Genomic DNA, 26,952 nt, shown 5'->3' with positions numbered 1-26,952 from the left:
TCAGTGCTCCAGTTGTGAACAAGGGGGACTCCCCCACCCTCTAAGGCTTTGGAGCCACAGCTGCATTCTCTCTCTATCCACAGAGCCTTGATCTGCTTCTGACACCCCCCCCCCCCCCCTCCCCTCCCCTCCTGCCACTGCCTCCTCTTTCCGGCCACCTTCTCTTCTCAGCTACAATCCTCGTCTTTTTGCAACTCTGAGAGCTCCATCTTGCCAGCCCCTATGTGGGCTGTCTCATTCCAGATGCCTGCCTCTTTCCACCTGCTACCCATCTTGTTAGGATGATGAAAAGGGATCCATTGTAACATATTTCTCTTCTAGCAAATTTTGTAAAAGGATAAAAGGCATTTTTGCAATTTTTTTTTTTTTTTTTTTTTTTTACTTTTTGTGATCTTTCATAAAGGGCAGAAGAGGAAGGGGCCTCGCTCTTCTTCCTCTACCCCCTTCTGGCCCCAGATTTTCACTCTCTTACCCTTGCCTCCCATATTCCCTTTCTCCTACTTATCCCCTCTGTGGTCTCTCTTTCCTACCACCCCTCCTCCTCTTCATCCTTCTGTCACAAGCAAGAGCGATGAAATCAGATCAGATTCCCAGAACTGCCAAGTCTCGAACTCTGGGAGGCAGGCCACCTCCTGCTCTCCACCCTCACAAGAGAGGGAAAACTCCTGCCCATCACAAGAAGCTTAGGAGACAGGTCCTCTTTAGGGTGCACAGCCTGTACATCGCACACCTCAATCTGCCCCTACTTCTGTGCCAGTTTGGGGGGGGGTTTGCAGACACCATGAACACATTCAAATCGCACCAGCTAGCACTTTCTGCTGCTGATCTCGCAATGCAGGTGCCCGACCACAAGGATGGGATATGCATGTGGTGCCAGCAGTCCATGTCTAAGCAGGTGACGGCAAACACACCTCCCTTCCTCTGTTGCTGCTTTCGGGTCAGATGGTGTGGGGGGGGGGGGGGGGAGGCAAGAGGAAAATGCCCTGAAACTGTGCCATTCCTCCTATCGCATCCAGCACTTCAGCTCCTCATCATCAACACTGGCCCATGCTGCCAACAATGTGGCCTCATTATCTTCCCAGGCAAATGCTACAGCTCCATGTGATGCCATTGTTTTGCTAAATATGGCCCTCACCATCCTCTGCCACCACCAGACATTGACTGCCCTATACCAGCATTCACCACATTTGGCATACTTCCTCCTTCACAGCCGCATTCTTCTGAAACCAACTCGCAGCTCTACTGGTGCCACTGAAGTGGCCTACATGGTTTCCCTTCTGCTGCCAATGCTGAAATCCTCTGCAGTCTATTCCTAAAGGAGATGCACTCCAAAGCATAGCTGTGTCAAGATGACACTTTAACCTTTGCCAAAACTACATTTGTCTGCTTCTACTGCCCACCTGCTCTACCACCAGGAAGATTTCTTAGAGGGCCAGCAGCCTACAAAATGTAAGTAGACGTGATTTTTATCAAAATATTTGCATCTCCTTTGGGGCAGAAAGCACATGCTAGGGAAAAGGGGACGTATTTCACAGGAGTATGGCAGGGTTCCCAGCTTCCATGAAATACAGATGTAACCACTGGGCTGGTAAGTCCTGGAAAGAGATTCCAGAGGCCAATATCTCAAATAAGGTCAATGATGATACACTTCTCTTGATGGTTCATTATATCATCATCCAAGGTTCCCTGAGCCAGGGGAAGATACTTCTTCTGGGTCCCGTACGTTGCAAGTAACCATTTCCCAGCGCAGAGGTTTTGTATACAGCAGTGATGAGTGCTGACTTATCTATGACATATGAAACACACTGGAAGCTGAACTCGTTTCCAACAATACTTTTACTGAATTGCTGTGAAATGATGAGAATGATCTTTACAGCTGTATTTGTCATGTATTATTACAGTCAATTTCTCAATTAATTTGTGACCTCTTTCTTTAATTTATTAACAGATATAAAAACCAATTATCCAAGTTACTGAAATGTATCTTTTCTCTCCTTCCTGTAGTATGGGGAAGTTGTAAGCTTCCCTCCCATGAAATTCATAATTAAGATCATAAGAATACAAGATTGCCATACTGAGTCATACCAAGGGTCCATCAAGCCCAGTATCCTGTCTCCAACAGTGGCCAATCCAGGTCATAAGTACCTGACAAGATCCCAAATTGTAAATAGATCCCATACTGTTCATGCTCAACAATAAGTAGTAGCTTTTCCCAAGTCAAACTGGTCAATAACAGTTTATGGACTACTCCAGAAACTTGTACAAACCTTTTTTTAAATCCAGCTACACTAACTGCTTTAACCACATCCTCTAGGAATGAATTCCAGAACTTAATGTGCATTGGGTGAAAAAGAATGAATATAGCCGGCTATCTTAAAGTTTGCCAGATAACTATAGCCTGCTAATTTTAGGACAGCTCTTTGGACTGACCCGACTTAGCCAGCTAAGTCATCCAGCTAGCTCTGAAAATTTGAGTTAGCCAGTTAAATTAGCCTGTTGGCAACTCCTCTCAATTACACCCCCAGAATGCCCAGCTAAAATCTAGGCCCCTAACTTAATAGCTGGCTAGAATTTAGCCAGATATGTGCTCAAATATTAACTTAGCCAGCTAACCTGTGAGTTAGCTGGATAAATGCTTTTGAATGTGCACTTCATAACTTTTAACCCAGAATAAATTAGTCATCAGAATTGGGAAGGCTGATTTATCTGAACAGGCTCTGCAGCTGTAAGCATGCTGCCAGAACAGTAAGCTTGCTATATTTTAAAAAATACACTGAAAATTTGTTGTATAATGCTAACATGCATTAAATAATTTGTACCCCAGCGTCAACCAAATGCCTGGGTTTTTATTTTTTTAGTATGCTAAAATCTCACATAAGGCACCTGGACAACTTTGAAACAAACTGAAACCAGGAAATCTAAAATATTTGATAACTCCAAAGGCATTAGGAATAGAAAGGCTGATTTTGTTTGAACCAAAACTCAGGACATCTAAAACATTTAAAAACTCAAATGTATTAGAATTAGGAAGGCTGACTTATCTGAAAGGCGGCGAGACCAGGAAATCTAAAACATTTGAAAACCACAAAGCCATCAGAATTAGGAAGGTGGACTTTACTAACTTATCTGAACAGGCTCTGCAGAAGCAAATTTGCTCCCAAAGCAAGAAGCATGATCTCTTTTAAAGAATACCCTTCAAAAAGGTCATATAATGCAAAAATTGAAGTAAATAAATGATTCAGACCCTAAAGTTCTCTCTTCTCCCTCCCTGTCTGTACATGTCTCGCTCTCTCTCTCGCTGATCAACTCTCCCACATCCCTATATATATATATATATATATATATATATATATATATATATATATATATATATATATCCCGTGTGCGTCTGCTCTTCCCTGCTCTCCTGGTCTCTGCGCTTCTCTTGCTCCCTTTTCTCCCCATGTGTCTCTCTCTCCCTCCGTCTCTTTCTTTCTCTGCCCTTACCGCCCCCCATCCCTTAATATCTCTACCCTGTGTCTCTTCTCTTCTCCTTGCCTGTTTGAGCTCTTCTCTTTTCTTTGCCTCTCGATGTCCCTGCTCCTTTCTACTCCCTGCCACTCATGCTTTCCACTTGCCTTCTTGTTCGGTGTACAAGACCAAGCAACATCCAGCCAGATTTTTGGAGTTTTTTTTGTTTTTTTTTAAGAATGTACCAAGTCAGGCTCTGAAAAGGCTGGCATTGATGTGCGAGATACTTAGCAAGTACGATATTTCTGGCCAGCTCCCTAGCTCCACACAAACAGGCTTTTCAGTACATGTCCTCCTGTGGCTCAAAAACACTAATGAAGCTGAACTACTTTAATAATTTCTGCTGGAGCAGAGGCTCCCTTTTCATTCTCTTTAACAAAGGAAGCAATGCTGTTTTCTTTCTGTTAAAAAATTCAGCCCTGGCTGGTATTCTGATTCTGAGAAAATGTATGGGGTCATTTTGCATGACATGACCTCATTTACTGCTCCATTTTCACTAAGAGGTGAATTTTCAAAGGCTGCATGCATACAAATTAGCACCAGTGTGCATAAAATAGCGCATACATGAATACATGCTATTTACAAAACTGTAAATTACATGCACAAATCGGAGTCATAGTAACATAGTAATGATGGCAGAAAAAGACCAAATGCTCCATCCAGTCTGCCCAGCAAGTTTCTTATGGTAATAACTGCTGCTCCATGCCACTTACCCCAAAGCCTTATGTTAAGGGTAGTAATATTTACAGTCAAAACAAAGCCACAAAAAGTTACTGCTAGCAACATTTTTACAGGGTGAGCAGCCTTCTTGGTAATTCAGACAATGCTGCTGTAATGTGCTTTGCTTTTGGATTTGGCCACACAAGCAGTCCTGTGTTTTTCCCTTAATGTCTGCATATCATTGCCCAGATTGTAAAAGTGTTGGCTAAATCCAATGCCACTATTTCCCCTTGCCATTAAAGCTGAGAGTGACGTTGCGTCAAAAGCATAAAGGTTAAGGGTAGTAATCCCTATGCCTTCTGTTAAAGGTAGTAACTGCCACTCTGTGCAGGTTATTCTCATGTTCTCTTTTCTTCATTTCCAATCGCTAGCCTTTAGGGCTATTCCATACCCTTTTGAATTAGTTTACTGGTTTTGTCCTCACCACCTCTTCCAGAAGGGCATTACAGGCATCCATCACTCTTTCCACAAAAAAATATTTCCTGATTTTGATTCTGAGTTGTCACACCTGGGGTTTCATTACATGACCCCTAGTTCTACTGTTTCCTTTCCAACAGAAAAGGTTTGAAGTTCGAGTATCATTAAAATCTTTCAGATACCTGAAAGTCTGCATCACATCTCCCTTGCACCTCTTCTCTTCCAGAGTATACATATTTAGATTCTTCAGCCTCTCCTCATAAGTTTTCAGATACAAACCCCACATCATTTTGGTCGCCCTTCTCTGGACCACCTTCATCCTGTCTCTATTTTGAGATGCAGGCTCCAGAACTGAACCCAGTACTCCAGACGAGGTGTCACCAAGGACCAGTACAAGGGCAATATCACCTCCTTTTTCTTACCAGTTATTCTTCTCTCTATGCAACTCAGCATCTTCTGGCTTCAGCTAACACCTTGCTTTGCTGACCTCAGATCGCCAGACACTATTACCCCCAAGGACCCTTTCTCAGTCTATGTACATTAGTCTGTCACCCTCCCCATCACATACAGCTTTTTTGGATTACTACACCCCAGATGCATGACTCTGTACTTCTTGGTATTGAATCCCATATGCACTTTTGATGAAGAATTGGCATCAAAAGTGGAGTTCTGGATACTGCTTTCATTAGAGAAATCCCACTACTTGCCAAACTTAACACTTTAAAATCAGCAAAATATTTTTGAATAATTTTATAACTGCATTTTCAGTAAAAGTATTTTCAAAAATCAGATGGTGGTGGTCAGTAGGGGATGGGGTGGAGAGTCTATTATTCTAGCTAATCCACTTAGAAACACGATAGAAAAAGACCATAAGGCCCATCTTTACAATCCGAGCCACTCCTTCACATTGTCTTTCAGTTCTATGTGGGAAGGAAAGAAAGGATAAGGTTAAGACTGCTGGTGTTTTCATACTTTTTCTTCAAGGGCAATATTCAAAGCCATTTCCATGGCTAAAAAGACAAACATTTCACCCATTGAAATGGGGACTTCAGGTAAAAGAATGCACATTGATCAACAGAGATCAAGCACAAATCTCTGCAAGTCATTTTCCATTGGACAAGAATCAAAGCAAAAGTACCTATGCGCACTCTTGCTTTGATTATGATGCAAACCCATGGAAAAAAAGTAGCCACATCCCTTTGGATCTAGGCACCCAGTTTCCACTTAGGTCCATTATAGAGAAAGCCTAGAGAACTTTGCCCACCTGATGTCAACTTCAGCCATATTCCAGGTCTGATTCTGAGAATTTACAGAAGAGTTTCAGGAACAAAGACTGAAAAATATAGGCCTAATGTGTTATCTTTTACCATTTTGTGTCTATAGAGAAAAAGCTTAGTCCATAAACCCGTTAATTAGAAGTCAATTGTCAAAGAATTTAGCTGGCTTAATAAGGAATTACCAATAATCTACCACAAAACAGTGATCTATATTTATAATAAATCAAAAATAAGGGGACAAAATGTCCAATCACTGTAGCTTATCTTACAAACAAGAATAACTTTTAAGTGATTAATCAAAATTCACTTCTTAAATACCACTATCAGTAACCATATTTTTCTATATTAAAAAAAAAAAAAAATTTCACCACATTAAAAAAATGTTTTGGGGGGTTGGTTGAAAGTTTCATATATTTCTGGAGGTGTCCCTGCACCTCTATCTGGATTTTAATCATTAACTTCCAACCACCTCCATTAAAGTGATTTTATCCTGTGTCTTTAACCAAGTGAAAAAGTCCCAAAAATAATTTTGTGTTCTAAAATCTTTAAATGTATATCAAACATTTTGACTTTCACTTTTTTACTATCAGTTCTTTATAATCTGAATACCGGTGCTATTCAAACTGGCTCAAAAGCCTTCAGTAAATCGCCATTAAGCACAATGCAGTTTTTTCTTTTTTCATATAAAAAATGCTGATTTTTACTTTCCTTCTTTTGAAGAACATTCACTAGATTAAAATCCAGATAGAGGTGCAGTGACACCTCCAGAAATATGAAACTTTCAACCAACCCCCCCAAAAATCTTTTATGTAGTGAAAAATTAAAAAAGAAAAATATGGTCACTGACAGTGGTATTTAAGAAGTGAATTTTGATTATATCACTTAAAAAGTTATTCTTGTTTGTAAGATAAGCTACAGTGATTGGACACTTTGTCCCTTTTTTTTTTTTATTATAAATAAGGAATTAGCCAGTAGATCAAAGATTTTGAAAGTTGACTAGGCTGGAAGGATAATTTTGGATGATCCAGGAGGAGAAAGTTAAGTGGCTACTGCTAGTTTTCATTGCTAGGATCCTAACTTGCCCAGCTAAATGTAGGCACTGTGTACCTCGCTACCTTTGGGCAGCGACTCTGCCGCTATGATGGCTATTAGAATATGGGGCTTTCTGATGTTACTCTGGGAACCACTGGATCCACAAGTTTGCCCTCCTTGTTGGGTCTTCCAATAATAGGAACCAAGGGGACTGAAACCCACCCAACCAGTCTCCCAGGGGTAGAGGGGGGAAGGCAGGGTCTTTAAAAGTATAGGGCTAGATTAAAAATATATATATATGCATGCATGTTATAAAATCCCAATTTAGGAGCGGACTGAGAGGGAAGTTTCCTATCCCCTACCCTAACCTCCCCTGCCCTCCCCACTCTATAAAACCCAATTTTTTTTTTTTTACCTTTTGTTTCGCTAGTTACTTCAGGGCCTGACATGTAGTAACTTGCGCGTGCCGGCAGCTGGCCAGTGCGCGAGGCTCCGGGACAGAGAGGAATGGCGCTGTCCCAGGCCGCCCCGCTCCGCCCCCCAGACCGCCCCCCTTTTGAGGCCCCGGCACTTACTAGCATCCCAGGGTTTACGTGCGTGACTGGGCCCCGTTTGAAAATTGGCCCGGCAGGCGTAAGGCCCAGGATTTAGGTGCACCGGGGTTTTAAAATCCGGCCGATAATGCTCAGATAAACTTTTTTCTTTAAGGTTGAATTTATTTAACAATTTTTGTTCAAGCAAGTAGTGTAAATCAACAATTCAAATTCTTTGAACTTTTGAAAATAACATTTTCAAAGCAGAAAGAACTATTTTACAATAATGAATAGCATTAAAGAAACTTTCTCTCTGTCTCTTTGCCTCCTAGGATTCTTATTCCCTGCTATTATAGAACTCTCATCGGAATTGTACTTATGTCCATCTCTGGAGTAGTAAAGTTTGTTCCAATTGAAATAATGTGAATGTAAAGCAAATGTTTGTTTAAAAGCGTATGATTTTTGTTCCTTAAGCCCCACTTCACAAGTGCTGTGATGTATCTCCTTGCAGCGGATAAAGGTAAGTATGCCTTTTGTATATATTTCTTTCTTTCTCAGCGTTTCTTAAGTTTGTCTGTCTCCTTTAACACTGCTTTGTCCCCTCTCTCTCTCTCCTTTGCTTTCACTGTGTGTATCTCTGAATCTCTTGCTTTCCCGTTCAGTCTAGCGAGACACAGTGTTGGTGTTGAGTGTATACACTTAGCTATTTCAAATGGTGTCCAGTGTTGCTCAGTCTCCTCATGCTGTAGAAGCTTTGATGAATCTTTGCCTCTGGATCTTTGAGTGGGCTGTCTGAAGTTTGATATTCCCCAGACTTTTCCTTGCCATTCACAGCTTTCCTACCTTCTTTAAATGACAGAAAACGTGTTCCCCCTAATTGCTCTATTGCTTCCCCCTCTTCTGTCTAACTCAGTGGTTCTCAACCCTGTCCTGGGGACCCCCCCCAGCCAGTCGGGTTTTCATGATATCCACAATGAATATGCATGAGAGATAATTTGCATGTTATGGAAGCAGTGTATGCAAATTTTCTCATACATATTCATTGTGGATATCCTGAAAACCCGACTGGCTGGGGGGGGTCCCCAGGACAGGGTTGAGAACCACTGGTCTAACTGAGCTTGTTCTAGCTTTGTGAAGAAATATATAAAAAAAAAAAGGTACACCCTGCTCTGGCTAACAGAGGGAAAGAGTGATGTCTTATTCACTCTTGTGTTTCCACTATTACATTCTTCTCCTTTCACACCCTTTCTGCACTTACCGTAATTTCTGTGGTTCAGAATGGGAGTGAGTTCCAGGATAGATATTTTATTCAGAGATAGAAGATAAAATATATCACTGTCCTTTTCTTTCTTTTCTCGCTCACACTTTTCTCTTATTGTTTCTGTTATTCAGATGTTCAGGGCTGATTCAGAGTTGTAATTATACTTAATAGTAGCTGTCCTGGCTAGGAATAAGGAAATTGCAGTTGATGTCTTGCTCCAAGACAAATGTCCTTGATGTCAGTTTCTTAAACTGCCCTATGTTCTTCATTGACTTTTCCTCAGGTATTTTCACAATCTAGGCAGGTTTTCTTTGAAGTTATTCACAAGATCCCCTTCTAGCACTTTGCTTCTATTCAAGGATTTTCTTTCATTTAAAGTAATCACTGATAAAATGAACCTGACTGCAATTTCTCTCTGTGTTTACTTATCCCTCTATTTGATCTCACGATTAAGGTGGTGCTTAAAAACAACCACCTGAAAGAGCCCAAAAAGTTTGTGGTAAATAACTCAAAGGGTACACAATCAAATCAAAGTGTGATTTAAAAAAAAATTTTTCACACCATATCTTCTTTCAACAGTTCTATCTCAATTAAACTGGGGGGAAAAAACCATGCGGCCCAGTTGTATTTAGAAGATCTGGCTAATCTGCACCTTACCTGGAGTTCTTAGGATAAAATAATCTCAAAACAAACTTCATTCACTCTTAAACATTCAGACAACGAGTTTGCCTCAATCCCCTCTGAATTTCACACTATTAGACACAAAGAAACAGGCTCTCTGAAGGAACTCTGTAGCAGCAGTCTGTTCTCTTCTGTCATCACCGTTGCTCTTCAAAAATTCTCACAAGGTAACAGGAGTTGGTAATTTGCAATTATCTGAGATAAGGAAGGACCCAAAAAACAAAGCGGTAGTCGGTCTAAAGTAGCCACAGATGTGAGAAAAACAAAAACAAGACTGATGCCTTGGAAGGAAACTTTTTTCAATATAACAGTACTTGCCCGACTCTGGCAGAGTTTCACCCTTTCGGCTGCATCAGGGGCTCTTAAAATTGGATTTTTATTGGATTGCATCGTGCTTACACTGTTGGAGAAATTTTAAGATTCTTCCGTGATATGGCCAGTTGTTTGTGGTCTAACTGCAGCACTCCATCTCATACAAATCGTGGATAGTAACCTGCCCAGACTCCCTCCAGAAGCTCACTCCTCACAGCCACCCTGACAGGAAAACTTGGGATCTTTCTTGAGTGCTGGCTCGGCCTCCAGCATTGGTCGGACAACACCACTTAGCTGGATAAGTTTAAGCCATGGTGACTGAGCAAGTTAAACCTTACCAGCTTACCTTAAAACAGCTAAATTTAGATTCAGGATGATTTTCAACCGAAAATGTAGCCAGCTAGATTTGCTGAAAATAAATTTAGCTTAGCCCACCAAAATTTGGTATTCATCACTTTTTTTTTTTTTTTTTTTTAATTGACCTCTTAGACCTCACAGTCTAGAGAGGGTACTTTTTAAAACAATGTTTATGCATAAAACATTCCCCTGTACTAGTTAGGGGTTTCCTCCCATTGTTAATTTTTAGTAAAAAAAAAAGTCACAAATTCAGTTTGCTCATTTCCTTTTGATCCCCCTTTCTTTTCTTCCCCCCACTACCTGCCCATCGGACCTGTACATACCCTAAGCAATTCCCTTGTGTGTCAGGGCTGGCAGAAAAAGGAACAGAAGCTAGAGTAAAATGCTGCAAAGTAGGTGCCAGGCAAGTGAGCTCTTGTGTGCACCCTGCAGCTACTGGGCCAGCCATGTGTCAGCTCTGTATTTCTCAACAGTTTGCCAAACAGAATCAAACAGTTCAGTAAATATAATCCTAGCATCTGCTCCACAGCCTCCCTCGAGTCTCACATATCCTGCTGTCTTGGCACATTCCCCTATAAAATGACCATGTCTTCCTATGGCCGCCAGCACAATACTCAGGTTTCGGTGTTGCTTTTTACTTGTTGTGTACTGATCCAAGACTTAAGAGTTGAATTTAATTGAATTTTATTTATCTGGCATCTCACCCAGGGAGCCTTAGAAAAACAGAACCCACGATGGAGCATGGTAAGTACACACCATGGTAACTGGTACAGAGAAAATGTGAAAAAGTTGAATTTTAAGATGGAGTTAGGATGACCACAAGAAAACCAGATTAAAGCAGCAGGAACAATATACCAATAATAAGAGAATCTTGGGCTTCAGAAAAGAGTTTGTTTCAAAGTCAGAAAGCACAGAACTTTGAAAATTGAGAGTATAACAGCATAAGAAAGGCAGAAGGTGTGAAGAGCAGTTACTTGTGTAAATGCTTAAAATTAGGGGCAAACATATGCACTCTACGCGTATTGTATATAATATGTGTGCGTTTACGCAAATGATATAAGATTCATGAGACTGAAGGCGAGCACGCATGCTCATTTAAAAGTTACCGTCCCTGTGAGCAAGTTATCTGTTGGTGCACTTGTATCTTATCTATGCAAGAATGCTGGATCTCAACTAGACTAGCACACAACAACAAATATATTCTAAACACAGCAAAGTAACTATTGGCATTGCTTGCCTGCTGGGAATGGTTTGGGACATGATACTGGTCACAGGGAACTGAGGTGCTGTTACATATCTATACACACAGCATAGATAAGGCGCTGTTACCTACTTAGCTGCCAAGAGGTGCTCCAGAATGCAACATCAGGTGAATGCTAGGGGTATTTATTTATTTTTTTAACATTGTTCTATACAGCCTATTTCAACTTCTAAGCGGTTTACATAATAGTAATACATTCATAAAAGATCAACAAAGACATCAAATTACAATTGTTGCAAAACATGCAATAAAACTCATAGCATAAAATAATTATGTCTTAAAAATGTAAAAAAAATAATAAAAGCATAAAACTCAAATTATAAAACAAGGGACAGTATCTTTCAAAGCAGCATATGGGTATATGTGCACGTCGACCCACACCCAGGATGTGGCTATTTTATAAAATAGCTGGGCCAGCATGCCTAATTTGAACTGGATGCATGCCTGTGACCACAAGCGCCATTTCTACCATGTGACCACATTTTAAAAGGGATGAGTGCCGATGCTATTGCCTATTTTATCAGTTTCTCCCCAATTCGCCCAGTTAACAGACAAGTCCTCTACCCCCCCCCCCCCCCCCCCCCCGGTTTGATAGCCTGTACACCCCCCAGTTACCCCAGACCCTTTACACCCCTCAGATATGGCTCATTAGTTTTATTTTAAGCTTACATGCCATCCATAGTAGATGTTAAGTTACATAGCAAGGGACCTCGGTGCGCATCAGAATGCATAAGTATTTACGCGCTAATTTCTGGTTCAGGTATCGAAGTACTGCCCATACCCCCACTCAGACCACACCCATGCCCCACCACTTTTGGAGAAGTTCCTAGATGTGCGCGCAGCAGTATTTATGTGCGTATCCGGGTGGCTTTTAAAGTCCGCTCGGTGCGCGCAAGCCCAGCATATTTGCGCAATTAAGTATTTATGATTAATGCTGGAGCTCTTTTTGATTCAGCTGTTTCTTGTTTGAGCTATCCTTTGCACTTTTGTTTTTGGTGATTCCCCTAGTTTTTGTACATTTTGAAAAAGAAAACTACCGGTTTACATTTACCCGTTCCACTCCACTCAAACCTTTTTATAGACCTCTATCATATCTTCCCTCAGTCATCTTCTCCAAACTGAAGAGCCCTAAGCACTTTAGCCTTTCTTCATAGGGGAATCATTCCATCTCCTTTATCATTTTGATTGCCCTTCTATTTACCTTCTGCTATATCTTTTTTGAGATGTGGTGACTAGATTTGCATGCAATCCTCAAGGTGTGGTCTTACTATGGAGCGATATAGAGGCATTATGACATCCTCTATTTTATTCTCCATTCCTTTCCTAATTTCTAGCATTACTTTTGCTTTCTTAGCTACTGTCACACATTGAGCAAAGAATTTCAACATATTATCCACAATGAATCCTAGATCCTTTTCTTGGATGGTGACTCCATATGTGGAACTTTGCATTATGTAGCTATAATTTGGGTTGCTTTTTCCTATGTGTAATCATCTTGCACTTGTCTACATTAAATATCATTTGCCATTTGGATACCCAGTCTCCCAAAGGCCTCCTGCAATTTATCACAATCCTTTTGTGATTTAACAACTTTGAATAATTTTGTATAAGCAGCAAATTTGATCAGTTTACTCATTGTTCCCATCTTTAGTTCATTTATAAATATGTTCAAAAGCAGTGGTCCCCTAAACAGATTCCTGGGACACTCCACTATTCACCTTTTATCCGCCGAGATAACTGAATATCTTTTAACCAGTTCTCAGTTTATAATAGAATATTATCTCCTATCCCATGACTTAAATTTCTTCAAGAGTCTCATGAGCTACTTTGTCAAATGCTTTCTGAAAATCCAGATATGGTATATCAACTGGCTCACTTTTATGCAGTTTTATTCACGCCTTAAAAAAAAAAAAAAGTAGCAGATTGGTGAGGAAAAACTTCCCTTGGCTAAATCCATGTTGCCTTTGTCCCATTAAACTATGACTATCTATATGTTCACTAATTTCATTCTTTACAATAGTTTGAACCATTATTCTCAGCACAGACATCAGGCTCACTGGTCTGTAGTTCCCCGGATTACCTCTGAAACTCCTTTTAAAAACTGGGGTTACCTTGACCACCCTCCAATCTTCAGGTACCACAGCTGATTTTAATGATAATTTATAGATTACTAATAGTAGGTCTGCAATTTCATTTTTCAATTCTTTCAGCACATTGGTATGTACACTATCTGGACTAGGTGATTTGCTGTTCTTTAGTTTGTCAATTTGCACATTTACATTTCCAGGTTCACTGACATTTGTTTCACGTCCACTGAATCATCACCTTTAAATATCACTTCTGGCATGGCTATCTGCTTACATCTTCCTCAGTAAAGACTGCAGCAAAGAATTCATTTAATCAATCTGCCCCTTTTACTTCTTGATCATCTAATAGTTCAACTGGCTCCCTTGCAGACTTTATGCTTCAAATATACCTGAAAAAGTTAGAGTTTTTGCTTCAATAGCAAGCTTCTTTTCAAATTCTGCATTTGTGTACCTTCTTAATGCTTTGCATCCAACATGTTAGTGCTTATGCTGTTTTCTTCATTCAGATCCTTTTTCCATTTTTTGAAAAATGTGTTGTCGTCTAGAATAGCCTACCTTTATGCCAGCAGCTATTTTGCCTTCTTTTCACCTTTTTTAATGTGTGGAATACATTTGATCTGGGCTTCCAAGATGGTATTTTTAAACAATGTGCAAAAAAAAAAAAAGAGCTAATAATTTTCCATTCAATTAATCATCAAAAAACAAGGAAAAAAGAAGAAGCCAGTTGAGACGGTACACGTCCACAATGAAGGTTTGGCAGTGCTCACGAGTTTAAGTTAAGTAACTAGGAACAAGTTATATAATTACACATATTTAAAGAACATGTATGTATGTTTTACTATAGGATTTTTCCGGGCAATAATGAGAAGCGACAACCCTGAAAAATGAGACCGCTTTTAAAATGTTGAGCGGATATAGGCTGGGTAAGCTCCCGATGAAATAAATCTGACGGGAGACACCACGCTTGGACAAGCAAGATTTTCATATGCTCCTTGTATAGAATATCGACGGGAGATATTGGAAGTAAATAATGTCACGCTCCTGATGAAGCAGTAGCGAAACATCGGCCGGGTGTCGAGGTTATTTAACAAATATTCTTGTCCTTTGTTTATTGAAAATCACATTCCTTGGCTTTGAAAATAATTTTTTGGACTGAGTCAAATGGAAACAATTGTGTCTCTGGATTGAGATAACTGGATACAATTGCCCTGGATTTAAAAAACATTTTTTAAGTAACATTTATAAAAAACTATTTAAAAACAAAAATAATTGAAAAAATTGTAAAAATTTAATTGAAAAAGGTTGACTGTAAATGACGAGAAGTCCGGACAACCCCTGTTAAATCATTCAAGGGGTGTCGTCAGGCTTGCCGATACGGTCAGTCTTATTCTACAAAAAAAATTTTTGAGCACAATTTTGTGATAAAAAATTTTTTTGGTTCTTTTTTCCTTGTTTTTTGATGATTTTTAAACAATGTCCATGCCTAATGTAAACTCTTAACCTTTACAGTTATTCCTGTCAGTTTTTTCCTAAGCATTTTTCTTATTTAATCAAGGTCTCCCTTTTTGAACGTTAAATAGTATCACAGTAGATTCCTTTAGTCTAAATCATGTGTGCTACTAAGGATTAGATCTAAAATATCTCACCCTCATGTCTATTCTTATACCAGCTGCTCCCTGAAACAGTCATTTATTTCATCTAGAACCTTTACCTCCTTAGCATGTTCTAATGTGATATTTACCTAATCAATACCCAAGTAACTGAAATCACCTATTACTGGGCTGCTAAGTTTTTTAGCTTCCCTAATTTCTGTCAGCATTTGATCATCTGCCTTTTCATTCTGGCCAGGTGGATGGTAGTACTCCCTACTGCTATTCTATTCCCCTTCTCACATGGGGATTCTATCCAAAAAGATTCTACAAATTATTTTGTTCCCTGCAGAACTTTTACCCTATTTGACCCTATGCCCTCTTCAGTACATAGCACCATCTCTGCCAATTTGATCCGTCAATTGTGATATATATATAATTTGTATCCTGGTATCACAGTGTCCTATTGGTTATTCTTTTACCAGGTCCCTGAGGTACCAATTATATTCTACCTTTTCATTCGGTGCTTTACAGTCTAACTCTCCCATCTTATTTTTTAGATTTCTAGCATTTGTATAAAGATATTTCAAAGTATCAAAGTTTTTCTCAGTACAACTAAATACTTAAATTGAAGAAATATCAATCCTAGTGAGAAATACATTTCCAAAGAAAATCAAGAAAGTTTAAAATGGAATGATCAAGGTTCTGAATTCTACCTTATCAGGAATAAGTAACCTGATAAAAAAAAAAAGTCCCGTTATGATAATTAATACCTCTGTGATGTTTGAATTTTAGATATGCCTTGATGCAGCTTAATGGTGAAATGCTGGCTACTTCAGCTTTTGGTGTTTTGCCAACTTTTATCTATAACATTTGTAATTGAATGACTTCACTGAAGTGGCATTTAAATTTGATTACAGCACTCGGACTTCGAGATTGCATAGATAAGCTTTCATCTTGGCATCATTCGAGCTAAGTAATTTGGTGTGGAATTCATGGCTGTTGGGCTTGTTTATTAATTATAAAATTATTTAAAAAGGACTTTGGTGGTTTTTATGACCGATGATTAATAATTGAGCCTACAGAAACTTTGTTCACATTTGGTTCTTGTCTGAGGTCTTTTCTTCCTTTTACCTAAGGACTTTTAATGTTTGCGTGTAAAATGACACTTCTGATAGGAGGTTTTATATTTATTTTCAGTTGTCTTGAAGTACTTAAGTAAGGCTTTGTGGACTGTTAATTCTTTGTTTCATTTCCCCTCCTTAAAGTAGCTACAAAGTGCAGACAGGACTGAAAAAGCACATACCTTTAGCCACATTTTAATGGGGAATTTCACTGGCAAGTTTAGATTGGGGGAGGAAAGTGGTGTGCATACATAATATTTTCCGAAGTTCATAAGCATTTCCCCTTTTCATTCATTTACATGTGTAAATGTTGGCTTCGCCCCTAGACTATCTCCTTTTTGTGTGTGTATATGTGCATGCAAAAGCAAACATACAGGCATATGTTGTTTCATAAAACAGCATGTACATGAGTAGATGCTACTTGTGTGTGCTTATGCTAATTTTTAGATTCATAACTCTTTGAAAATTCATCCTCTAGTGTATGATTTTATGCATTTTGATTTGTATTTATTGCAATTGTTCCATTTGTGTTTTTGTCTTAATGTTCTTGGCTTTATATTTTGAGTATACACCATTTTGTTGGTCAACGAAGGAAAAGCGACCAGTGAGGTATCCCAGGGTTTGGCGCTAGACCAGTTCTTTTCAATACTTTTATTAGCAACATTGCAGAAGGACTTAAGGGAAAAATATACGTATTTGCAGACGATACAAAAAAGTGTACAAGTGGACATGCTGGAAAGAAGTGAATAAAATGAAATAGGGCTTGAAAAAACTGGAAAAATAATGAAGGGTTTGAAAAATGAGATTCTGTACTAAAAAATTTATTTGTCAGAGGAAAGAAGTGAAAGGGAGATATGCCAGCTACAAATATTTGACAGGCAGGTGAAATTTCCATGAAAGAGGAATTTCAAGGACAAAGGTTTTTAAAATTTCATTTTTACACAAAACATGGTGGTTTCGTCGTTTTTATTTCATTTAAAAATGAATACACAGCCCTAGAAAATTCTATTCTACTGAGTGTGAAAGATGGTCAAAAACAGTACTATGATAAAATTCAAGCATGCTCTGGAGAGACAAGGTTAGAAGGTTGCAAGCAACCCACTCGCCATTCTCTTGAGAGGCAAGGGGAGAAGAGTTAAAAAGAAAAAGGGGAAAGATGAAAGAAGAATAGTCTAACAAAACTTCAGACCATGAGGTAGCCAGTTTGGAACCAGAAGCTACAGCTCTACTGAAATAAACTATGTTAATGACTGCGTGTTGTTGATGGTCAGGTACTATTTATCCATGTGATAAAGAGAAAACAAGAGGCAGATTTAAAAAATGACCTAGAGACGCTGCAAGTCATGGGGTAGTCAGATTGGAATTAGCAGAACTCCTCAGAGACAAACTGGGTTGGTGCTAGGTGGTCAATTACCAGCCAGCAAGGTCATTTTGACCTAGGGAGCTAATCGGGCAACAGCTTCACCAGTTTTGGTAGCTATTTAGATTATTACAAAGCATGATGGTAAAAGACATAGAAAGTGAGGGAATGGGTGTTGGATTAAGTATGGGAATATGTATGCTGATAGTAACATAGTAAATTACAGCAGATAAAGACCAAATGGTCTAGCCAGTCTGTCCAACAAGTTGCTTAGTGTAGTAACTGCTGCTCTATCTGGTTACCCCCATACCTTCAGTTAATGGTAGCAACTGCTACTCCAAGCAGATTACCCTTATCTACCAAAGGGTGGTAGAGAACCAAGAAGGAAGTCATAAAAAACTGACTTGGATAAGAAATATTATCCTACAATTGGTAAAGCTTCTATTGCTGGCAGCTCAGATATGTTCCTAGTGATGACTGGAATAATTAGGAACACTGGGATCAATCAATTGGACTTTATCTGCTTTCAGCTATTATCTATCATCCAGTAATGGGATTGTACCTTTGGATAATAGTATCTAAACATGAAAATATAGGCCTCTATGACATAGCAACAGTTGTGCCATAAATGTTCACATTACTGTAGGATCTTTCTGGTTTTCTTCCTATTTGCAAAGTGCAACTGAATAGCAGTGTCCACTGGTTCTTGATGACACAGAGACAAATGCTGTCACTGAGGCACCTGTCACTGACTTTATCATGAGTTTTATTTGATTATAACAGAAACCATAAATTGATTTCAATCACATCTAGCTGGTAGTCATAATCTGGGCATATGGTCTACTGCAATTCTTAATGGAGCTGAAAGAATGCAACTCCCTTCAGCAAGCCATCAAGAAACTATCAAGTGACATTGACTAAGCCAAAAAAAGTAAGTCACAAAGTTTCAACAAGCAGATTATCTTTTTTTTTTTTTTTTTTTTAAGTGCCTCAAAACAAAACAGAACATTCCTTCATCATGGCAACATTTAGAATATTATGATAAAGGGCTTGATGCCCTTCCTACTTATGAGGACAAAGAAACACCACCAGCTTTAAATATATCACTTGTCATCCTAGAGAGTTACCCTGGGCTTGCATGTCTACATTCACACAAGACAAGCTTTCCAACAAAATAATAAAATCAGTGATTTTCCTTTGGAGATGAATCTAAAATAAGCTCACTCCAACATCCCAAAAAAAAAAAAAAATCACACATTTCTTTTCTAATTTGAATAGTTTAGTTATGCCTTTTGGTTGATGGGATTCCTGCCTACATGAGTATCCAGGCATATCTGCCTCTGCTGTTCCTCTTCACTACTTCTACCAAGATCAGTAAATTCCTTTTTAAAGCAATGTTTAGTTAGAAATTAGGAGATATCTTACGTACACATCACGTTGAGAAAAACATTGTCGGAAGACAAGACCACTTTTTCACGGGTTGCTCTGTCATAGATGCCCACATGGCACTCGTAGGGCCCATTGTCTGAAATCCGAACCTCAGGAAGCCTAGAAAAAGAGGAGAGAGAAAGTGATAATAGCTTACATAAACTCCCAGTGAAATCCCAAATGGCTGGTCAAAATCCAGAGACATACAGAATGGATAGCAGTCCATCCAACCTTCTTTCTTTTTACTCTCATTATGAACTAGTGATTTTCATATGGAATGAAGGTATATAAAACAAATAAATAAATTAGGACATTTTATATTTCTTGCTAAATTATGATGTGTTCAGATGTTTTGGATTGCTTCAATGTATTTTTGTAATGTAAAAAATTCTATAAATACATATAAAAAAAATATAAAAAATAATCAGAATGACAGCTGAATGGAATAGAAAGTATGAAATGTTCAACAAATCAATGCGTTTAACTTCAAAAACATTTTACCTCAATTATTGCGAGCACTTACCAGCATTAAAAATTTATTAATCTGCATTAATTTATTTTATATTTATTGCAGTTTATAAATGCACATGTAAAAAGTGAAGAAAACAATCAGATCCAATTATGTACTAAAACAAAAATTAAAGTATACTTTCATGAATCCTCTTTGCAGAAAGCCAGAAATCATAACTACAATAAAATATCATTAATCATTAGAACAGGTGCAGAGCAGAGCTAGGACAATTCACATTGTAACCAACTTGAAAAAAAAATTCAAATTCTGGTGTGACCTCAGTAAAAAAATATTCCTCCACTGCTATTTTGTGAATTAACACAAACTCCTGCAAAGAAAGACATCTAGAACCTTGCCATACCATACAGTCACATCACTGATTCTCAGGTTTCAATTAACAGCAACCTTATGAAAAAGCAGCAATGCAAATACTATACCAGGCCCTAGAACCTACATCACCTACTGGAACAACAAAACAAGCTGGAGTACTATAGAGAAACTACATGCAAGCAGAAATACTGCACTTCAGTCACACACACACACACACACACACACAGGCAAAACAGAGACCAACCTTTACCTAAAATAGAAATAAGAGACTACAAATCTGAAACAAACATGCAGATAAAACCAAAATAGAAAGCCTGAGAAACTAGACTCTGAACAGTGGAATACAGAAGCGTGAGCAAAATAAAAAAATATAAGAAATGCACATTCCCTAAGATGGCATATTCCAATTGCTAAAATCTCAAAATATATTTTTTTCTTTTTTACCTTTGTTGTCTGATCTTTGTATTCTTCTAATCAGTTAGTTCAGGTCTTTTTCCCTTGTCGCTCATTTCCTAATTCCTTTTCAGTGTCTCTTCTCCTACTGTCTTCTTCCCTTCCTCCCTCACACACACTTTCTCGCACAGACACCCCCATCCCCAAGCTCACATTCTCCACACACACACACAAACTCTCTCACACCCAAGTCACATTCTTGCCCACGCATACACACATTCAAGCTCCCATTCTCACCCCCACACATGCAGGGCCTTTTCAATAGGCACAGCCAAAGTCCTACTTCTGCCGCTGCAGGGATGGGGATCCCATGACAGCAATGCAGCTCCGGCCCTCCTCTTCTCCATCACGGGGATGGGATCCCACAGCATCCTCTCTCTTCCCGAGGCCCTTCCTCTTAGCTGTCACAGGGATCAGATCACGCGGTGGCCTTTCTTCTGAGGCCCTTCCTCTTCACCGTCACAGAGATGGGATCCCATGACAGCATTGCTCCAACAGGCCTCTTCCAGTTGGGTGGGGATGGGCCCAAAGTGTGGGGGGCCACTGGTGAGGAGCTCTAATAGTTTTGTTTCAGAGTGAGCCTACCCCTCACTGAGTACATTTTTTTTTTCTTGGAGATTATTTCCTTTCCGAGCCTTTCCTGACAGTCCGTATCTGCCTCTAGCTAGAGTAAGAGCCTTTCTTTACAATTTTTTCTATTTTTCAAGAGATCATCACTGAAGTGTATTTTAGTTATGGCAGCTCCCCTGACACAGATGCCAGGACACTGAATGCCTGACAAAACCCTGTCTTGGAGATAGACAGATCTGTAGGGCAGTGATTTCCCTTCAGAGAAGAGTTTTAGCTGTAAGAACTTTATACTATTTTGGTTTGACAGGAGGTTTTTTTTCTTGTCCACCCCTCCTTACCTGGAGTTGGGCTGAAAGGTGCAGTTCTGAACTTTACCACCTGACCCCCTCCTTCTGAAAGGTCCATTAACTATAAGGAAGAAGGTGAAAAAAAAATCTGAAGACCCTCAACAAGATCTTCATCCCCAAGAACAGGCACAGGGATTTTTCTATGTTCTACAGAGTCTCTGGAGTAGAGTAGGATTTTCCCCAATTACTGGACACTCATACACACACTGCAGGAGTGGTAAGATTGTCATAAGGAACCTGAGCCAGAAACACTTACACAACAGAAAGGAAGCTGTAATTTCATTATTTAAAACTGGACAATGATTTATCTTTTTGCCTCATCAGTAAAGTATGATTTGAACACCCAGTCTTGCATCCAGTGAATTTGTCCCTGCAGCACTACAGCAAAGAATACAAAGGGTATTACACACATGGTATTGCGTAAAGCACAGCATCGCCTTGGCCATAAGCATCAGCTTCCCCACACCGAAAGGTCGCACACCTTGAGAATAAAGGAGGGGAATGAAGACCAGCAGAGTAGACAGTCTCAAAACTCTTGAGCCCTTGGAATAGGGACAATCCAACGAAAAGGATTAAAGTATCATAGGTTTTCCCGTCCACATTTTCTGGTTCCCACTGGGTTTACTCAATCCTACACCATCTGGCTAATCCTTGTGGATCTTCCTTCTCCGTGGTGGCCACCTGGGCAGTCATTGGTCATGAAATGCAATCAAGGACTTTGATGAAAGAAGGGGGTAAGACAAATCAGTATGTTTGCCTCTTCTTGAACAGTCAAGATATCTTATGCCTCCCTTCCTCATAATGTAAAGCTCAGGTAATGTAGATATCCATGCATGGAGCAGGATCTAGCTCTCGCTGGAGCTACTTCTAAGGCAACAAAATCAGCCAAGTAGTAGGTGTTACATGGTTCTCCTTCCCCAATGGTTTAAATGCTGCTTCACTGTAGGTTAAACATTATAAACCACTCTAAAGATTTTTTTCACAGCAGGTAAACTAACAGACCACACTGAGCATGTTGTTTTCTTTCACTCTCCAGCATGATGTCTGCTAAGCAGAGTTACTAGTCATTTCATTTTAGTGAAAGCCTAATCCCAATCATTACACACCAGATCTCTGATAGTTCTTCCATCTGTGATAAAAATGGCATGGTTTTATCCAGAAATAAAAGGCATTTTCAGATATTCTTACTCAGCAATTCAACAAAAAGTAAAGCTACTGGAAGAGCTGAAACTCCAAAAGACAGACAGCCAAGGTTAATCAGGAATCGAGAGTAATACAGATACATGCATGGCTTTCTTCCCTACATCTTATAAAGTGGTATGAAGACCTCACTCCAGCATACTTTGTGCATATATGTAACCCCCTCTCTGGTGGAAGGTACCTAATGCAGAGGCTGCAGCAGAGTCCCATGGCTGTCTTTACTCTCCCAGACCTCACTCACGAACACCGGACTTCAGCCCTGGGGGCTGGGGTTCTCTAGCAGGGAGGATGCCTAAGCCTCCGGGGCCCTAGGTGCTACAGCAGGGTAAACCCAGGCCCTCTCACACATAGCTGAATATTCACAGTGAAGGGGTCTGTCAATCCAAATAAAAGGCACAGAATCCAAGGCTGGTGTTCAAATAACAAGGTTTACTTAAGCTTGAAAATTAGGACCCAGGCAATGATTAAAAAAAAAATTCATGAAAAATGAGGAAAATACAAATCAAGAAAAAAAAAAAAAAGTTTTTTCTGTCCATAGTTCCTCTTTTGATGACCCTGCTTTTCTTAACTGTGTCCTGATCCAAAATGCCTTCCTCAATAAGGGTAGATAAATTCTATTCCAGCTCCAATATTTACCAGGGATGATAGGAAAAACTTTCTCCAGCTTCAAAAATAGATATATTAACAAAAACTTCTCAAAACTCTCAAAATACTTAGATCTCCCAAAAGACTCCAATTTTTCTTATTTTATACATATTTATATATTTGTACAAATATTTATCATGTGTCTATAACAAAATTATGCTAGGCAAATAACAGTAAAGTAAAATATAAAACAATCAAAACAATAAGTAAAACCATCAATAAAATACAGTTAAAATATCAAAATAAAATAAAACAAACACATTTATACTACTACCATCATCATTTTACTTAAAAGTTTCATTATAAAGAATGGCTTTTAGCTGCTTCCTGAAGCCCATATCATTAACGTTCCTCATATAGTTTGGCAGGGTGTTCCAGCACACTGGCCCAGCAAGGGCAAAGGCTCGGCTTCTCGTGCTACTAAGGTGCGCAATCATAACAGTAGGAACATACAGCAAGTTGTTATTACAAGAACAAAGATTTTTGTAGAAAATATGGAATGAAAAGATTTCAAGTATTCTGGCCCATTCTGTTTCAACAGTTTAAATACTGTTTTAAGTATCTTAAATTTTATTTGCTTTTGTACAGGCAGCCAATGCACATCCCGTAATATTGGGGTAATATAGTCATTCTGCTCTGTCTTCCACCTTGGGGCCCTCCTTATCAATCAGGAGCTGATCCAAAACATCCAAAAATCCTTTCAACAACCCTTAAGCTCAAAATTCTTCATTTGACTGGGCCTTGAGGACCTACCCATGTCTTTTCCTACACTACACCCTCACGCAAGTTATAAAATCAGGGGTTGGTGCACGCAAGGGGGTGCACAATTGTGCACCTTGCACACATCGAGCCACGCTGCCTTCCCCCGTTCCCCCTAACCTGACCTTCCCACCCCTTCCCCCAACCTTTCCCCCCCAGCCCTACTTTAACCTCCACCACCTCTGAGCAGACGCAAGATGCGCGCGCCGGCCGACTGCCAGCAAGCGATCCTCAGCAAATGACCACTGTGCCAGGAACCGCTGACCCAGCCCCGCCCCTTTTTGCAAGCCCTGGGACCTACGTGTGTCGCCGGACCTTTTTAAAATACTTCCAGACAGAGGAGCAGGGGTCTTAGTTTGGACTGGAAAAGAGGCCTCCTGCATAAGCACTAAACACCGAATCAACAGTGTGGCCCTCTCTTTAAAGTGGTCTAGCTAGATTCTGCATAACATTAACTCACTTGCTTGTGGCCATTAATACTTCATTTGGTATACGTAATTATTTTATAATTCTATGCCTGATGGAAAAGAAAAGAGTAGAGTTATGGCTTCAGATGCCATCTTGAATGATAATATTCAGTCATACTCATGAAGTTTGGTGAAAGAGGACTTTGATTATAAGAAGTGACACTGGTGAAAATATTTTTGGATGCACACAGAGGAGTAGGACCCGGAGATTTAATATTGACTGTTTCCCTGAAGCAGGAAGTTGGAGCTTCCAAAACGTGGACCGCATTGGATTAGTAGTCTTTTTTCAATCTATACGGGTGATTTGTGCAACTCCAAAACCCAGCCAGCTAGTGAGTGGACTGGAAGAGCAGCTTCCTGCCTTTCTCAGGGACACCAGGCAGGGTTTGCCCGAGTCCTTAGATTAGGCCCAAAATCCAATGAAGAAAAACCTCCTGCACTTCCATGTAACTCCACAGCTCGAAAGCACTGCCTCCCGAGTTCTCAGAAAGAGCTCCTTTTATTAACTCACAGGGGGACTGCCATCCCAGCTCTCTAAAAGGGAGGAGCTGCACTGATTGGTGCACCCCCACAATCTCCTCCTCTCTTTCCCTAGCTAAAGGAGTTAAACTAAGGGCACTATTGGTAATGAACCCCAGTGGGTCATTACATATATAAAACTCACGAGCCAGAAAGATCTTTTATGAGAGGCTACTATGGTGGCTGGGGAGAGGTGGAAAGGTTCACAAAGTCCAGGGCTGTCCTACCTAAGCTAGGATAAAAGGAGACAGGCTTCAGTGAGAAGAGGACACTGGGAAAGGAGAATCAAGGTCCTTCTCTACAAACTAATTACATTTGTCCAAGCTCTTGAGTCATGCAAGGAAGAGAGTGTGAGTGTGTATATGTTCGACTATTGCTGTTATAAGTCAATACCTAGCCTGAAAACGGACCAGAAACCATGTTTAAACCTAAACCCCTGCAGGCAGTATTGTGGGGGAAAACTGGCAAGAGTAATGAGGTAATACATGGTAGACATAGTGAAGCAGTGTTCTGCCACTGAACAAAACAAGAAAGATCTGGCTGAAGACAGATATAGCTACAGTACCTGAATGTAATCTGCTTTGAAGTGCCGAAAAGCAAACTAAAAAATAATAAATAGATATCAGAAGCCCTAATTTAAAGGGACATTTAACAAGGCAGGTAACCAGCAGGGCTCAGACACATATGACCCTTACTCTGGGAACCTTTTGTTGTCTTTGAGGACTAATGGCATGAGGAACTGCTAAGGACCAGCACAACTAAACTTTGATTACAGTGAAAACGATGGGCATGACTAAGCAGGAGGGGCTTTTAAAAATGTTATACTCTTAATATGCCCTTGGGAATAAAATAAAAAGTCAAAGGTTGATCATAGCCATTTTAACTGTCAAATGAATTATCTGAATATTTTGTTCTTCCTGCCATTTTAAATTCTATGGAAAGCCATGCATATGTGGGAGGGAATGGTCAAGTATGAATCAGTAGTTCCAAAACATCTTCACCTAGGTCCCCTATTAAAAAACGCCAAAGGACTCAAAATTAAACATAAAAATCTAGAGCAAGATGTGTTTGCCACAACTTACACGGTACAGACAGATGTAACTTTTTAATATTGTTTTAAAATTTTATGGTTTGAATTTTTATACATCGCTTTGGGCGATATTTTATCTGGAAAGCTATTAATAAGTGCTAATAAACAAACAAACTTCCAATTAACTGACAAATTACCATCTCTGTGTCCTGTTCTGTACTTTTCATTCTCCTAGTAGGGTGGTCACAATGAAGTTGTGTCGTGGGACCCAGCCACAAGCCATCTGGAGGACTACACAGTGTAAACTGTAAATGGATAGAGCCTACTGAATCCTCTTTAAGAGCACTAGGTTTACAGGATCTGTCAAAACACACGCTCCCTCTCCATTTTTGGGACATGAAAGACTAACACATCTGAAATGGTTTAGACAAGCCATCTGTATCACAGCATAGTCCATTATCAGAGCAAGGCAGGTGGCTAAAGCCTTGGACTGTGCATGCCAGATTTCAGTATGAACTGTGCTATTTGGCAGTTAATATTTAGGTAGTATGAAGGAACAACCCGATCCATTCCCAATAAAAGCTGTGATATTGGGTTGAAGACTGGCATGGAAAATGCCCCAGTTATTACAACTGGGGCATTAAGACTGGCATTTTCCATGCCAGTCTTATTCAACCCAATATCACAGCTTTTATTGGGAATGGATCGGGTTGTTCCTTCATACTACCTAAATATTAACTGCCAAATAGCACAGTTCATACTGAAATAGATTAAATGCCTGGCCTGACCATGTTTTTGCAGGGAATTGAAGAGTATTGATCAAGGCCTGGTTAGCAGTCAGTATACAGATAACAAGGCCTGGGATGAAGATTCCTTTCAGCAGCAATGGGGTGCGATCAATAAACTATTAATAACTTCACAAGATCAAACAGATTGCCATGTAATGCAGTTTAGCTGCTTGAGTTTACCAACACTGACAGCTTCTGGGAAAGTAAGTAATTGTGTTATTGAAAAGAAGCCGACATGCAGAGTGAGAGAGCGCTGAGTGCCAATAAGGGGAAAAAAAAATGCACTCAGGCTGGGAAGGTTCAGCCTGTTTTAAACAAACCTCTCTTTCAGCGCAAAGCCTTGGGTGGCACAAATCAGGACATGCACACACGCACTAAGACCAT

At 39.7% G+C, this 26,952-nt stretch overlaps 1 protein-coding gene across 4 annotated transcripts in view; it reads right to left on the bottom strand.

Annotated features, from left to right (window-relative positions):
* Positions 1-26,952, bottom strand: part of IGSF21 (immunoglobin superfamily member 21) — a 716,438-nt gene that overhangs the window by 245,593 nt on the left and 443,893 nt on the right. For all 4 annotated transcript variants that reach the window (XM_029579027.1, XM_029579029.1, XM_029579028.1 and 1 more), the window contains one exon: positions 18,951-19,069. In XM_029579027.1, the coding sequence (XP_029434887.1) occupies positions 18,951-19,069 (119 nt within the window). The remainder of the gene's footprint in view (positions 1-18,950; positions 19,070-26,952) is intronic.

Source organism: Rhinatrema bivittatum, chromosome 15, assembly GCF_901001135.1.
Source record: "Rhinatrema bivittatum chromosome 15, aRhiBiv1.1, whole genome shotgun sequence".
NCBI lineage: Eukaryota > Metazoa > Chordata > Amphibia > Gymnophiona > Rhinatrematidae > Rhinatrema > Rhinatrema bivittatum.
This window is presented reverse-complemented; position numbering and strand designations above follow the sequence as displayed.